Consider the following 16,368-nt stretch of genomic DNA (forward strand, 5'->3'; position numbering starts at 1 on the left):
AAATGGTTAGAATTGCCCATTTCAATTGCACTGTGGAGAAGATACTTCGCACAAACAACAAAGTGAGAATCTTCTACAAATGGTTGACTGGCTCTGCATCTCTGGTTGCTGATTATGTCCTCATCACAGCTACAGCACCAGCCACACAACTCATCAAGTTTGTGCCACTTCTCAGTGATGAAAAGTGTGTTGATGTGGTGATGGATGATCTTGTGGAAATCCATCAAGTACCTAAAAATTATCCCAAATCAGTCTGTGGAAAATACGTGGTGCAAAAATGGAACCTTGATCCATATTATAGGGGAGCATTCAGCGGGTACACCCCATACCAGTCTACCCGTTATTCTCAGATATTGGCCCAGAATGAAGAGAGGATCTATTTTGCTGGTGAACACACGAGTCAGCCACATGGTTGGATTGACACTTCCAGAAGTCTGCCATAAGGGAAGCAGTCAATATCCACAATGCATAAAAGAATAATTTATTGTTGAAGGATTTACTTGTTTATTGAAGAATAATTTATGTAGGCATGTTTTCTGAGTCCATCTTGAAGTATACGTTCTGTATGTTCCTGTCTTGGATGGTGAACCTCAGACAAGGACTACAGAGGAAGTGTACAAAGTGTGCTTGAGACAACATGCGAAAAATAAGATCTTAAAATAGAAAGATAAGCTTATGGAATGCAGGAAACTGGATCATGTATTAATCCTTGTATTTATTGAAAGGGATAAGCAATTGATAAGGAAAAACAACCAGTTTCGGGATGGCATGTAAACTGCTAATGTTTAACCGCTAAAGCTATTGTTTAAGACATATATATATATATATATATGACTGAATGTTAACCAATAAAGACGACAGCTGCTCAAGATTCGTGTGAGTCTCATTTCATACTACACGTGGCACCCGGAACAGGGACCCAATACTTTGTCCGGCAAGGACTTGGTGCACTGTCAACCCTCTATTCGGGTTTCTGTAAGTATGGGGTCTTCGCTTGGAAATATGGAAATATTAAAGAGGCAGAAAAGGATGCCTAGTTTTTCTTAATTGCCCCAAGTCTCCCTCCCTCAAGCAGAAACCAGCTCTGTAGAAATGCAGATGTAAATAATCCAGGAAGGTTGGAGGCCCCAGCTAGAAGTTTAGGAAGACAAAGACACCTAAAATCTACATACCCCACCCAAACTCTAAGACAGAACATAATAGGATTAACCCAGAGATGCCAAAGGGCACACTCAGACTGAGGTCAAAGTTCATTCCACAGGAACAACTCCAAATAAAAGTCTCCAGAAGGTATAAAAACCCACTCCCTACAGGTGCTCTCTCTCTTTTCTTCCAGAGCCATATTCCTGTCTGGCTCTCCTCCTCAATAAACTTCAACCTTCTTCCTAAAGCAATTGCCATGTTGTTCATTCCCGGCTTGGATTGAACCATGATGACGACTTTTCTTTCAACACTACTCATGACTGTTACATAATATTTTTCTCCTTGTTTTTTTCTCTTCCACATAACTATTGATTGGCTCTGATGTGGCCTTGTTAGGTGGGTTAAAAATGCAACTTACATTTCAGAATGTGTTTTCTCAGTTCTACTAGCACATCACGGTTCCTCAGACTGTATATCAAGGGATTCAGCATGGGAGTCACAATGTCACAAAACAAAGAGGCCACCTTATCCTGTTCTGGTGTTCGGTAAGATCTGGGTCTCATATATTTAAAGCTTGCTGCCCCATAGAAGAGCCCCACCACACAGAGGTGAGAGAGACAAGTGCCAAATGCTTTATGCCTTCCTTCCACTGATTGCATTCCCAGGACTGTCAAAAGAATAGCGATGTAGGAAGCCAGGATGATGGAGAAGGGACCAAAGAGTAATATACTGCCAGTTAGGAACAACCAATTTTCATAGTTGGATGTTTCAGAACAAGATAATTTCAGCAGAGCTTGGACTGTGCAGAAGAACTGATTCACTCGATTAGACTCACAGAAAGGCAGCTGGAGCACACAAAAGGGTGCACGAGTGAATGAAAAACAGCCCCAAACCAGACTCCACCTGACATGGTCACACAAACCCTTCTGTTCATGAGAACTGGATAGTGCAAAGGTTTGCAGATGGCCACATACCTGTCATAAGACATGACAGTCAGTAGGAGGCACTCTGCTCCTCCCATCATGTGGGTGAAAAAAATCTGAGTCCCACATCCAGCCAAAGAAATTGTATTGCCCTTGTTCCAAAAATCCATGGACATTTTGGGGACAATGCTAGACGTCTGGCAGATGTCTATGAATGAGAGCTGGCTGAGGAAAAAGTACATAGGGGCCCTGGAATATGAACCTGTGATGATTACAAAAAAGAAAAGACTGTTTCCCAGTAAAGCAACAAAAAAACCAATAGAATCACCCCAAAGAAAACTGTGTGTGTCACCGTGTGACTCAGAAGTCCAAGAAGAATGAATTCAGTCATAAAGTTCTGTTCATTATTTCTATTACGGGTTCTCCTGAAAACATAACCGCAAATATTGGAAGTAAAGCTAGAAAGCTAGTGGTTGAGATGAAAACCAAAATCAAAGCTGGAAATAGTTGGATAGGAATCACACACACACACACACACACACACACACACACACACACACACACACACATGAACACACACAGAGTTCACACACCTGCTGTCAGAACTTCTTTGAATCCTTTGCTGAGGTATCTTCCACTAAGAAATATGTTTTAAAAAAACAGTTCTTCAGTATTAGGAAAAAAATACCTTGGCTTTAAATTCTACCCATTTCTTGAGAGAAAATTGCAGAGCTGAAGAGATGCTCTTTCATTATTGATGAATGCAATGAAAGATGTAGGTTTGTCTTCTGGAAATGCACAGAAGACATTTTGTTCCACAGAACTCCAATTATTAATTCTCAGCATCAGGTTTGTGTCTCATGTCCACACTGGCTTTCTTACCTCTGAATTTAATCATCCACCTTTCTATTATAATCTTTTCCCTGAAGAAATTGGGGCTAAAAGGATGTCTGATGATTATGAGAAATTCAAATATTCTTCACAACAACCCAATCCCAATCCCAAACCTATCATTACCTGCTAGGTAGTATATACTACTTTCATGCATGATTTTCAGGGTTTCTCCTGGTGCTTCATTTTTAGCTGCACTCATACAATAAAATAACTTTCCTCTGTGAAGTAACTTCTGTTATATTGAACAAGCTATGGCAAGTAAGTGTTTTGTTTTGAAAGAATGGCTGATTAATTATTGCCTCAGGCTCACACCTCCAGGATGAGAAAAAATCTTCCAAGGTATCAAACTTTGGGGACTTTACTCACTATTCCCGAGGCTTTAATTTGGGACTCGCTAAAGCGAGTAATTGCCCATGAGATGTTGAGAAGTACAGTGACAATGAACTACAGATAGTCCTTGACGTATAAATATAGTTGAACCCAAAATTTCCACTGCTAAGCAAGGCAGTTGTAAAGTGAGTTTTGCCCCACTATATGACCTTTTTTTGCCACCGTCATTAAGCAAATCACTGCAGTTGTTAAGTGTAATCATGCAGTCGTTGAGGGAATCTAGCTTCCCCCAATGATTTTGCTTGTCAGAAGCCAGCTTGGGGGGGGGTGCAAAATGGTGATCACATGACCCTGGAACAGTGCACCCATGATAAATTCACCACGCACCCAAATTTTGATCACATGACCGTGGGAATGCTGCAACAATCATAAGTATGAAAACTGGTCATAAATCACTTTTTCCAAAGACGTAACTTCGACCAGTCACTAACTGAATGGCTGTAAGTAGAGGACTAAGTGTACAGCAAACCATCACCTTTGTTGATTAGACTGGAAAGGGTCATATCTAATATTCCAGGCATTCTGACTCCAATCTCCTGCACCAACAGCCCATTTCAAAGAGGTTAATTGATTAATTTATTGATTTGCATGACGGGAACATAAACAATAATCGGTAAAATAACTCAGACATCATAGCGCTATAGATGGGATTGCAACTGATTTATCATTCCCATTATTTTTTTATTTATTCAAATTACATCCTGCCCATCTGGCAGTTGGAGGCAACTGAATGGCTTACAGTATGATGAAACACTGAGATATAAAAACAGTTATAAACATTGAAAGAGATTAAAATGGCAGAAGAGTCTAAAAGAGCAAGGGTTTGGAATGGAGCGATGGTGGTACCTTCTCTGTCATCGCACTGGCCACCTCCGGCCTAGACCTTCTCCCTCAGGGCCTCATACCTGATGGAAGAACCAGGTTTTAAGGCTCTTCCTGAGGGCCAGGAGGGTGAGGAAAGATCTCACCTCTGGTTGCAAGATGGTCCAGAGGGTGGGAGCCCTGGCAGAAAAGGCTTTTCTCCTGGACCCCAGCAGCTGAAATTCTTTGGCCGATGGGCTCCGCAGTAGGCCTGTTCTGCCAGAACGAGTGCGGCAGGCCAGTCCCATTGGGGTGAGGCAGCTCTTCAGGTAACCTGGACGCCTACCGCAATCCATTCTAACAAAGCCATTTTGACCCAGTTTTTAGAATTTGGGATGTGTCTTTTTTAAATAAAAAAAATCAAACATAGGTCCTAGTTTTTATTTTGTTCCATTTTCTTTCTTGACTTTCTAGCTAAAGTCTCTGAGGAAATCAGTCCCTCTAACTATCTTCTTAGGAAGAAACTGATCTGCTCTGTAGCAATTATAAGGTTATAATATTTACTTTCACACAATAGAACATTTTACCTTTAAAATGTTGGGGTGCCTTTGAATCAGTATTGATTCTTGGTGAATGCCTGGAAAAGTCACAGAAGTTTTGTTGGCAATATTTTCAGTATCAGGACTGGCCCAATGTCACCCAGCTGGCTTCATGCCGAAAATGGAACTAGAACTCACACTCTTCCAGCGAACATGAACATACAAGTGAATATTATAGAAATATGCTAGAAGGTCTGTCTGGAAAATTATTTTCTTATGTCTAGCCCAATATATAGATAGACAAATGGAGTGTCCTTGTGAGCTGGGGAATCATTCATGTATTCTGCATAAATTATAGCATGGTTATAAAATAGTCCTCTTGTTTACATTTCCTCTGTTAATAAATAATATACATGTTCATTTATTGAATGCAAACCCATTTGCACAGAGCTCCTTTGACCTCTTTATTTCTTAGAGAGTAAATACATGGGTTCAAAAGAGCAGATACCACGTTGTAAAAGAGAGAAAACTTCTTGTCTCTTTCCGGCTTATAGCTGGAAGCTGGGCGCATGTACATGAACATGGCAGCACCATAGAAGAGAGTCACCACTGTGATGTGTGAGGTGCAAGTGGAGAAAGCTTTGAATTTCCTTTCTGCGGAGCGGATCTTCAGGATAGCACCCAGGATGAACATGTAAGAGGTCACAATCAAAGAAAGTGGGGTCATGAGCAAGATCACCCCCAACACAAAGTCCACCACCTCATTAACACGTGTGTCGGCACAAGCTAATTCCAAGATAGCTGGCACTTCACAAAAGAAGTGGTTGATCTCATTTGGGCCACAGTAAGGCAAGTGCATAGTGAAGCCAGTGTGCATCGTGGCAAAGAGGAAGCCACAGGCCCAGGATCCGGCTACCATCTTAACACAAATTGACTTACTCATCAGGTTAGTGTAGTGTAACGGGCGGCAGATGGCTATGTATCGATCATAAGCCATCACGGCATAGAGAACACATTCAGTTATCCCCAAAGACAGGAAGATGTACATTTGGGCAGTACAGCCTGCAAAGGAGATGTTTTTTCTTTTTGAAAGGAGATGTATTAACAACTGCGGCATTGTGGTTGAACTGTAGCTGATGTCCAAGAAGGAGAGGTTGGCCAAGAAGAAGTACATGGGTGTGTGGAGACGAGAGTCTACTCTAATGAGGATGATAATGAGACCGTTGCCCAGCACAATCATCAGATACAGGATGAAGAAGGTAGCAAAAAGGAATCGTTGCGTTTGCGGCTTGGTTGAGAAACCCAGAAGGATGAATTCAGACACAGAACTTTTATTTTCCCATAGGAGATTTTTGCCATGTTCACCTAAGATAAAAAAGAAGTGAGCTTATTATTATTTTTTTAAAAAAGCGGAATTCAGGAGTGCTATTTTTACAAATGATTGTGAGCAAAATAGAGAAAACTGGTGCCACTGAATAGTGAAGTTTGTGTAGAGACATAGGTGCTGTGCAAAAAAGTTTGTGTGAAGACATAGGTGCCTGTCTGCCTATTCCCATTCAGTTTGATGAAAGATAAATCAAATGGAAAAAGAAATCTGGAGAAATTTAGCTATAAGAAGGTGCAGCATATATATCATCATTCAGGCAAGTGGTTTCCCACATTTGCATTTAACTGTAAAGGAAGACATTCCTTCAAGTGAAGCAACCCCATTGCTGTTTATTGAAAGAAAATGCCCTCGAGTATTTAAAAGTTATTTCATGAAAGAATGAAGATACTTAGCCAGTGAATGCCATAGATTGAACATGCTGTTCTAAAGGTTCTTATAAAAAAATTCCAAAAGTGATTAAGAAATAAGGCTTAGTGGAACATTATGTCCATATAGGCTACATTACATTACATTACATTACATTACATTACATTACATTACATTACATTACATTACATTACATTACATTACATTGCCGGTTGAGCTCAACCGGCAATGTAATGGTGCCCAACCTTCGTTCTTTCCGACGCGATCTGAAGACTTATTTGTTTGAACAAGGCGGCCTGGCCTGATGGGGGATGGGTTTGGATTTTATTGTTGTTTTAAATGTATTTTAACCTATTGTTAGAACTTGGGCATCTCGTTTAATTCTTTCTTAACTTTTGTATTTTTGTATTTTTATATGTTTGCCCTGTTCACCGCCCTGAGTCCTTTGGGAGAAGGGCGGTATACAAATAAAATTATTATTATTATTATTATTATTATTATTATTATTATTATTATTATTATTATTATTATTATTATTATTATTATTATTATTATTACAACTATGAGCTTAATTGGTGTCCTTCAACTCCTAGCTGCTGTGCAAAAACCTCAGTTCTGGCAGTCTGCTTATGAGACAGCTGTCTGGAGTACATGTGAGCAATCTCACAATTTCTCCTTTCTCCGGAGAGATTTTGCCAGCCAAGATGCATCATCTGGCCACCAATTCCACTGTAATGTTCCTTCAGTGATATCTAGTTTACCGTGTCCTCAGCTTTCTAGAATGCATTTCTCAGGAGAACTTTGTGTTATTTAAACGTATGGTTCACCCCCATTCTAAGATATCTATATAAAACAGTCATAAACTTGCATAAATGTACCCCAGCTGAAAGAAAATAGCCTCTTGAGAAACATAGTAATACAATAGTTCAATTTTATTTTCATACTCAAATAATCACCATATTTAGGAATAGTAAATAATTTTTTTTCACCAGATAAAAATGGTGATTGATCCCATATTCTGCCACTAATTTCTCTATAATGTGTTAATTTCATTCACGTAAAACAGTTTTATTAATATTCCTCCTATGCATTGGTTTTTATTTGTGCACTGAAGGAGTGCACACATTGTCTATGGATGCTGCATTACGTCTGCAGTACTTAGACTTCCCTAATTTGGTGCGAACCAGATGTGTTGGGACTGCAATTCGTTAGAATTCTTAGCTGTTTTGGGAAGGCTGGAATAATTGTGCCTAATGTGAATAACTTCTATATCTGGAACACAGTATTGGATTTCATGGCCATTCCACCTCTGTGAACCAAAGGACATTTTCACATCATTCTCTTAGGGCAGAATTAATTTGATCCATGAATGTCTTCACTTCTGTTGATCTTGGAACCAGAGAATACACAAGGAACATCGCTTCCCCCCCACCTTATCAATACTATAATTCAAAGGACATTAGTCAATGTCCCAGGCCCTGAACCCAAACTATCAACAAATATGAAGTAAAAAAGACCCTTCACTCCCATTCTATACAATACTGAAATTATATAAATTGCTAATACTTCCACCTGCAACTTTTATTACATGCATAGGGCTGTACAGCTCAGTCATACCCCTCTCATTTGCCTCGTTTATAGATTTAAAAGCCCAAATGCCACAACTTTTCTAGAGGGAAGCCGTTCAGTCCTTGATCAACCTAGTTATCCTCCTCTGAACCATCTCTAGCACCACTATATCCTTTTTGAAGTGTCACAGTCACACAACTGCACAAAATATCCCGATGCAGCCGCGCTACACGGTTACACTTACTTTGCTATTTGTACAGTATCTGTGATTTAAACTGAGGTTTTGTTTCAGTTTTAATTCTTGTTTGCCAGCTACAGTCACTGTAGCATGAGATGGACAGCTGTAGAAATAGTTCAGATGAAGAAGCTAACAAATTGGATTTTGCAAGCTGCAAAGAGTCTACCAAAATGGGCAGCTGTAACAAATTTAAATAACAACAACAAAACATTCCTTCCCCTTCACTGAACAGAGAGCACGGAGGAATCCCAAATGGGCATTTATTGCTACATAGAAAAAGGAAAAGCAGAGCGAAATCTCGAGTGTAAGGTACATTATACAGCTCCCTTCTTGATTCCAGACTTTTTTAAAAAAAGAAAAAATCTATTCAGCTCAGGTTACTGTACTGTACTGCTGCATACATTTTCCACCATCTGATGCCAGCAAAGGAGGAAAGTCAGGAAAGACAGTGCACTTAACCAGTGGCGTAGCGTGGGTTGTCAGCACCCGGGGCAAGGCAAGTAATTTGCGCCCCCTAACCCGCACCGCACGCCTGGCACCCCCCCTCCACAGTGGGCGGCGACCCGGCGGTTCAGATCGGATTCGCACAGCCAGCACTGCAGTGAGAGAGAGTGAGTGAGCCAGGCAGGGGCAGAGAGCTGCGAGTGCAAGCGTGCCCCCCCAGATGTTGCGCCCGGTGCGGCCGGCCCCCCCTGCACCCCCCACACTACGCCACTGCACTTAACCCCTCATTTTTCTGATCACTACTGCATGTGTACTCTCAAGACAACACCATTTGGCACTGAGTGAGAAAAGAGGCAATGGAGGCTAAAGAGAGATTGGCAATAGGTAAAACCAAAGAGAGATTGGCAATAGGCAAAACCATATCTATTCAGTACCTCGGTACCTCAGCAGTCAGAACCCCCCCCCCCAGAGAAGTAAATTTATTTTACAGACCTGATTAATATACATAAAGAGAGAGAGATAAAAGCAAGAAAGAGCCATCTCCTTTGTCATGTGCAGTGTTAAGATGTAAGCAGCTTTGAGGCAAGACAGTTGACTTGTGCAATTACACAGCCAGAGTGAGGTGCAGAAGTAGAATTCAAGACGTCTGAGCCCAGGGTTTTTGATCTGAGTGCAAAATCTGAGTGGGACTGTTCAGTCTTTCCTTGCTACAACTTTCTTAATTATGCCACATTTCCCTTGTTTCAACAACATAGTTTAGGGGAAGTCATTCTGTTGTCGTTATTGTTAAACAATTCTCAGCCTAAACCTTTTACTGGACACTTGGAGATCTATCAATAGGATCCAGTGTATCTTCTGGGCAATCTACATGAATGTATGTAAACAGTACATTGACAAGACAGAAGATAATAGCAAATTAACGTTTTAAATTTAGGTTAAGCTATATATAATATGTTTGTTTATATAGATTCAGTGCTAACAAACTGAATTGTTTGTTATATAATACCTTACCTTCATTCATCTCTGTTCTTTTTCATCTGTCTCTCCCAATGCTTTTTTCTTTTTTCATTAGTTATTTGAGCAAAATATTGCCTCTATTAATCTGAAATCTCACTTTCCTTTCAGCTATCAGTTCTTAGAGTTTATATATCTGTTGATCACATTTGAGATAATAAACTTATAAAAAAAAGAAATAGATAGTGGTTATTTTTTGCTTTGATGAGCAAAGTTGGGTTTTTTTCCCTAATAAAATCATAAGAGAGACTGTTGATGCAATACTGAAGAATTTAGAAAGAAGAATCAGCATTAATTTATATCCTTCTCTTTTTTTCTTCAATCCCAGAAGATTGCTATTTTTTTTGAGTAATTAACTGAAGCATGCTTGTTATTTCAAGATGATTACAGAGTACAGAAGATAGGAAATAAAAAGAGGAGTTTGGATATTGAAAAAAACAATGTAATCATTGATTTATATATTTGGCAAATAGAGTCATGAAAGTTGTAGAAAAAATAATCAAATACTAATATATTGTATAATCACTACTAAAATGAACAAAAGTCCCCATCTCCATTAAAAAGGTAAAGGTTCCCCCGCACATGCGTGCTAGTCGTTTCCGACTCTAGGGGCCGGTGCTCATCTCCGTTTCATAGCCGAAGAGCCAGCGCTTGTCCGAGGACGTCTCCGTGGTCATGTGGCCGGCATGACTAGACGCCAAAGGCACACGGAACGCTGTTACCTTCCCACCGTAGTGGTCCCTATTTTTCTACTTGCATTTTTACGTGCTTTCGAACTGCTAGGTGGGCAGAAGCTGGGACGAGTAACAGGCGCTCACTCTGCTACGCGGCACTCGGGATTCGACCCGCCAAACTGCCGACCTTCCAATCGACAAGTTCAGCGTCCTAACCCACTGAGCCACCGCGTCCCTTCTCCATTACCTTTAGCTTAAAAAAGGATATTTTAAGAAATGAAACAGGAAAAGAATCCATGAAATGCTCTCTTTTCTTTCCTGTATTTACTTCTCCACATAATCACTGCTGTTCACTTCATACCTCTACGCATAATGGACAAGCTTTTTACACTTGGGAAGAAGGAACTCCACATTCTGTCTCTTCAACCAGCTCCTGAAAACCCTTTCCATCTTTTTCATTTAAATCAGACAGATGCCCACAAAAATACTCCTTCAATTTTGGGAAAAGATGAAAGTTACATGGCATGGCACCAAGTCTAGATTATATGGTGTGTTGGGCAAGATGGTGAGATCCAACTTCACAATTGCTTCTTGGGTGTTGCATAAAGTGTGAGGCCCAGTGTTGCTTATTGCAATAAAATTTTCTCTGAACTAACCCTAATCTTTGTTATTAGTTCAGGGCAACTATGCTGCAACATTAAGAACTTTTGGTCAAGGAACTTCAGGTGAATGATACCATCCCTGTTCCAAATAATTTATACTGTTATATTTTTTTACTGAAACCTGGACTCTGACTCTCTTCCTCCATAGATGAATCTTCATACAGTAATGATAATCAATATGTCATGGTTCCGACAGATGAAACTCTTCAAAAGAACTTCGAGGCACTGTTTGTTCTAAAGGATCTTTTATTTGAGTAGCATAACATCGGTGTTTCATAACTGAAGCCAAAAACTGAATTTCCCACCCCTGAGCACATAGTATCAAAGCAAAATTCCCTCCTTCAATTAACAGTCATAAATCACATTCCCCAATTAGCTTGAAGCGTGGGCTTCCTTTCCAGCTCTTCAGCCCGCCAATTCTTTATCAACTCTGATCTTGATTCTCATGCTAAGCTTAGTGTTGTTATGTCTAGCTAGAGACTCTCGTTCACATCCCCCCTCCTTCCCAGTATCATCTAACTCTAAAAGCAAAAGGAAAAAGATGGCTACATTTCCATCTGTTGTCAATGCAAAACATCAGCAGTCAGCAGAACCAACCTGCAACACTGCATTCTAACCATTGCACCACCACGGCTGTTAACTTTTTTTCTGAGTCACAATGATGAGCTTATATTTTGTCAACTCTCACAATGCTGTGAAGAAATTCCTCACCTTCATTCTTGTAATGTGGGAACAGTTGCCATCAACACAAGAGGAGCCCTTCTTGTACAAAACTTCCAATATTGAAGAACATCAATAATATGACTCACATACTCTTGTTAAAAGCCAATTGTTAACAGCAATTTCCTTCTGAGTGATTTCCAATGTTCCTTAATCAATTTATTACCATTTCTCATATGACATTCATTGGTTACAGTCACAGATATATTCATGGTATTCTCAGGAGTCTTCTCCAACATCAGAATACCAAAGTATCTATGCTTTTTATCTCCTTCATGGATTGCTGCCTTGTCGTGGTGAAGGGGCTTGCATAATTCAATGAAGCTATGAGCTGTGCCGTGCAGGGCCACCCAAGACGGACAAGTCATAGCAGAGAGTTCTGACAAAACGTGATCCACTGGAGAAGGAAATGGCAACCCACTCCAGTATCTTTGCCATGAAAACCATATGGACAGTCCCAAAAGGCAAAACAATATGACGCTGGAAGATGAGCCCGTCAGGTCAGAAGGCGTCCAATATGCTACTGGGGAAGAGCAGAGGGCTAGTACTAGTAGCCCCAGAAAGAATGAAGCGACTGGGCCAAAGCTGAAAGGACACTCAGCTGTGGAAGTATCTGGTGGTGAAAGGAAAGTCCGATGCTATAAAGATTTTTTTCTCCATGGGAACCTGGAATGTAAGATCCATGAATCAAGGAAAGCTGGACGTGGTCAAGGAAGAGATGACAAGACTGAACATTGACATCTTAGGAATCAGCGAACTAAAATGGACAGGAATGGGTGAATTTAATTCAGATGACCATCAGGTATACTACTGTGGGCAAGAATCCCTCAGAAGAAATGGAGTAGCCTTCATAGTCAATAAAAGAGTAGGAAAAGCAATACTGGGATACAATCCTCAAAATGACAGAATGATCTCAGTTTGAATCCAAGGCAAACCATCCAATATCACAGTAGTCCAAATCTATGCCCCAACCACCAGTGCTGAAGAGGATGAAATTGACCGGTTCTATGAAGCCCTACAGCACCTTATAGAACTAACACCAAAAAATGATGTCCTTATCATCATGGGGGATTGGAATGCTAATGTCCAGTTTCCGACGTATGGGCTTTTCAAGTGACTCTGAGGCATTGTTTACCTTAAAAGTCCTTTATTAGCATAATACACTGGCAAATACTTGCTCGAAGGAAGCTGGAATCTGAGATCTCCGCCCCTTGCACAATATATTAAAACACAATTCTCCACCTTTCTAATTTTGTCATTAATCATATTCTCCAATTAATTTAAAGAATCAGTTTCCCTTCTGTTCGAAGACCCACCAAAGCCTTATCTTCTTAGTTAGAGATGGCTTTGAAAAGTGCAATCCTATTCATCCCCCCTCATAAACTTAAACTAAAACAATACACAAATCTTAAAGCAATACACAAGTTTAACATATGAAATAGCTACTTCTTCATCTCTTGTCAAGCAATAACATTTGATGTTAGCAGCATTGACAGCTAAAGAAGGAAACCAAAAGATAACCGGAATAACAAGCAAGTTTGGCCTTGGAGTACAAAATGAAGCAGGGCACAGGCTGATAGAATTTTGTCAAGAGAATACGATGGTCATAGCAAACACTCTTTTTCAACAAACCAAGAGACAGCGCTACACATGGACATCACCAGACGGTCAACACAGAAATCAGATTGACTATATGCTCTGCAGCCAAAGATGGAGAAGCTCTATACAGTCAGTAAAACAAGACCAGCAGCTGACTGTGGCTCAGACCATGAGCTTCTTGTTGCAAAGTTTAGACTTAAACTGAAGAAAGTAGGGAAAAAACACATCAACACATATAGATAACAACAGAGATATAGCATGGGCAAACCTAGGGCCTATCATTGCTGTCCATCCTGCTGTATCCTGGACCACTTGAAGTTTCCAAGTGTTCTTCAAGAGCTTCCTGATGCAGAGTGCACTGCAGTAAAACAAACATATTCATAATCCACATAATGGTTTTAGTTGATTTCCTCTTTTCCCAGAATATCCTGTTTTGCAAACATTGAGCCAATACAATTCTTATTGTTTTGATAGATAACAATTAAATATATTTTTTCCCAATATTCCTAAAAATAATAATCACATCAATATAATATTTCTTTTCTATCCAATCATTCTGGTGGCCTTATCATAGATCGTGTTACAGTCCTTATTTTAGTTTGTTTCTCCCACCAAATTCTAGGTATTCTTACTGGTTAAGATTTTCTCAAAAATTAATTACATTTAAAAATTTAACTCTGTTTTTCCATATGAACCATCTCACACTTTTACATTTCTTAAAGAATAGATAAAACAATGAAAAAGAAAAGAGAGCAAGAGGAAAGAAACATAAAAAATAACATACTACTTAAAATATATATCTCTCCTAAGCTAATATATATTTATTTCCTAAATTTCTTATTCTTTTTAACCATAATTAAAATATGTTTAATCTTTAAACATTCCATTCAATACATCTAGTCATCTAGTCCTTTAACTCTTATTCAAAACATTTTTAATCAATTATAATTTTCTTAAATTCAATCACATTTAAGTATTTAAAACATTTCCTTTATCTAAGTCATTTCAACTTTTTTATATTACTCATATCAAGAAAGAGAACAAAAAAGGGAAAAAAAGCATATTATATTATTCAGGGAATTCATCCCTCTTATATATATATAATTCTTTGTTGTTTAATTCTTTGTTAGTAATTTACACAAATATATGAATTGTCCGGTGTGACTACTGCCTGTTCGATAGCCTTCAAGATAGGCTGAAAACAGGAAATAAAGATTTGCCCCATGTTTTAAAACTTTTCTATTTCTTTAATCATATTCAAACAAATGTTTCTTTTTAAAGTATTATCTCTGGTAACCCCCATCATCTATTTTCTTGGTTTCCACTTTAGCCTTTTTCCTTTGCCCAGTATCTTTCTTAATCAATGTATTTTGCTGAATCAAAAAGTTTTTCCATATGTTCGTAAATGTTGCTGTAGATATAAAAAGTAAATCAGGTGAAGTGTCTTTGTACGGGGCTTCTGCCTTTCCATGTTTGTTGAAAATCTTTTTCTTTTTCTTTCTCTCCGCTTCTCTTATCATTTCCTTTCTCTCCAATGTTCCTGACATCTCTACAGTCCATTTTATCCAATCTGTTTTCTTGTCCTCAGATTTATTTTGTAGTCTTAAGGGATAGGTTGTTTTTTCCTATTCTTGTGAATTTTTTTCCACTAGGATTAAATCATGTTTCCTTGTTTTGTTAAGTTCCATCTTTAAGTCTTTATTCTCAATTCTAAAGTCTTATAGCAAGGAAAGGAGTCAAAAACACAAGTACCTTTGTTAGGGATTTTCTCTATCGTCAGCTTGCCCCATTATTTTTGGGAAATAAGTATATTTAAAAACAATATGTTTTTAACATACCGGTATATTTACTTCTTGGGGTTCTATTTTCACTCTAGTTTCTTTCATTACTTGCTTTTAGGCCCAATTCTCCCAAGATCCACTCTTGATGACACCAAGAAATGGCCTATTCTGTATTCAAAACTTTTCATGACCTATCTATCCTTCAACAATTGTCTCAATTTCATCATCTAAATGTTATATTCACTCTTTTGCCTTCTGTAGAAATCAATAGATATCTGTTTAAACCACATATTCAAAATGGAGAGATCCTCTGACTAAGCAAATACTGACTAATTACCATTTTCTTTCATTTTGGGTGTCCAAATGTCCCAAAATGACATTCTTCCCAACCATCCCTTCATGCCAACAAACAGAATAATCTTCCCCCTGAATCAACTGTGGCAGAATGTTGCCTTCTAAACTCATGGATTAACATGGAGGTGTCACCAATCTATGGGTTCCTCCAACAAAATAATTTGTTGTGGATGATATGAGTTGGTTGTACACCATATTGGCAATTGGGCATTTTCCAAGACTTGTTTTTCACCTTTAGCAGTTTTTCCCCTAATTCTCCAATTTGGATATTTATGTGCATTGGGAAAGTTGGGGAAAGAAAGTGGAGCTAATTAAAAGTTTTGGAGACTCCACTTTTATTGATAATTGAAAATTGAAAAAATATGGATAATTTATACAATAAGGTGATTCTAAATAACCAATTAGATTATGTTTTGAGGAATGTGTCTTATTAACTGAAATGCAGTAGCATGGATAATTATCCTATTGTTAATATTTTCTAGCAATGCAGCCCAATTAAACGTATATATTTAAATCTTTTGGGAGTCTGCAGCTGAGACTTCAAAATATCTCAAGAGATTCCTAGACTTTTTTCAGAAAGTAACCATTTCCCAGAAGCAAAGAATCTCATTATCTGAAGTCTTTTCTCTTGAGATTACCTTATTTTAAAATAGTTCTTAAACATAAGCTATGAATTGAAACCTGTTAATAAGTACCGATGGGTCTAATTGAAGTTGATTATTTTAACTATATCATTAAAGAGATTTTAATAAGAAAAAGTTTGGCAAGTCAACTTTTCAAAACAAAGAAATGCAAACATTGAAAACAAAGAATTTGATTGCTTCATTAAGGTAGAAACTGCTCAATTTTTTTATTGAAATTGAAAGAATG

At 38.6% G+C, this 16,368-nt stretch overlaps 2 protein-coding genes across 2 annotated transcripts; both read right to left on the reverse strand.

Annotated features, from left to right (window-relative positions):
- Positions 1 to 1,544: 1,544 nt before the first annotated feature.
- LOC310633367 (olfactory receptor 2V1-like) lies at positions 1,545 to 4,507 on the reverse strand (the record flags this gene model as incomplete). The annotated part of the gene is given in 4 exon segments (XM_083351069.1): positions 1,545 to 1,999; positions 2,002 to 2,315; positions 2,484 to 2,491; positions 4,256 to 4,507. Coding segments are annotated over 4 exon segments (1,029 nt in total).
- Positions 4,508 to 5,111: 604 nt separating this feature from the next.
- LOC310633368 (olfactory receptor 2D3-like) lies at positions 5,112 to 9,715 on the reverse strand (the record flags this gene model as incomplete). Its single annotated transcript, XM_083351070.1, has 2 exons — positions 5,112 to 6,055; positions 9,706 to 9,715. The coding sequence occupies 2 exons, from the start codon at positions 9,713 to 9,715 to the stop codon at positions 5,112 to 5,114; spliced, it is 954 nt and encodes a 317-aa protein (XP_083207196.1).
- Positions 9,716 to 16,368: the final 6,653 nt, after the last annotated feature.

This window comes from Vipera ursinii (assembly GCF_947247035.1).
Source record: "Vipera ursinii genome assembly, chromosome: 2".
Taxonomy (NCBI): Eukaryota; Metazoa; Chordata; class Lepidosauria; order Squamata; family Viperidae; genus Vipera; species Vipera ursinii.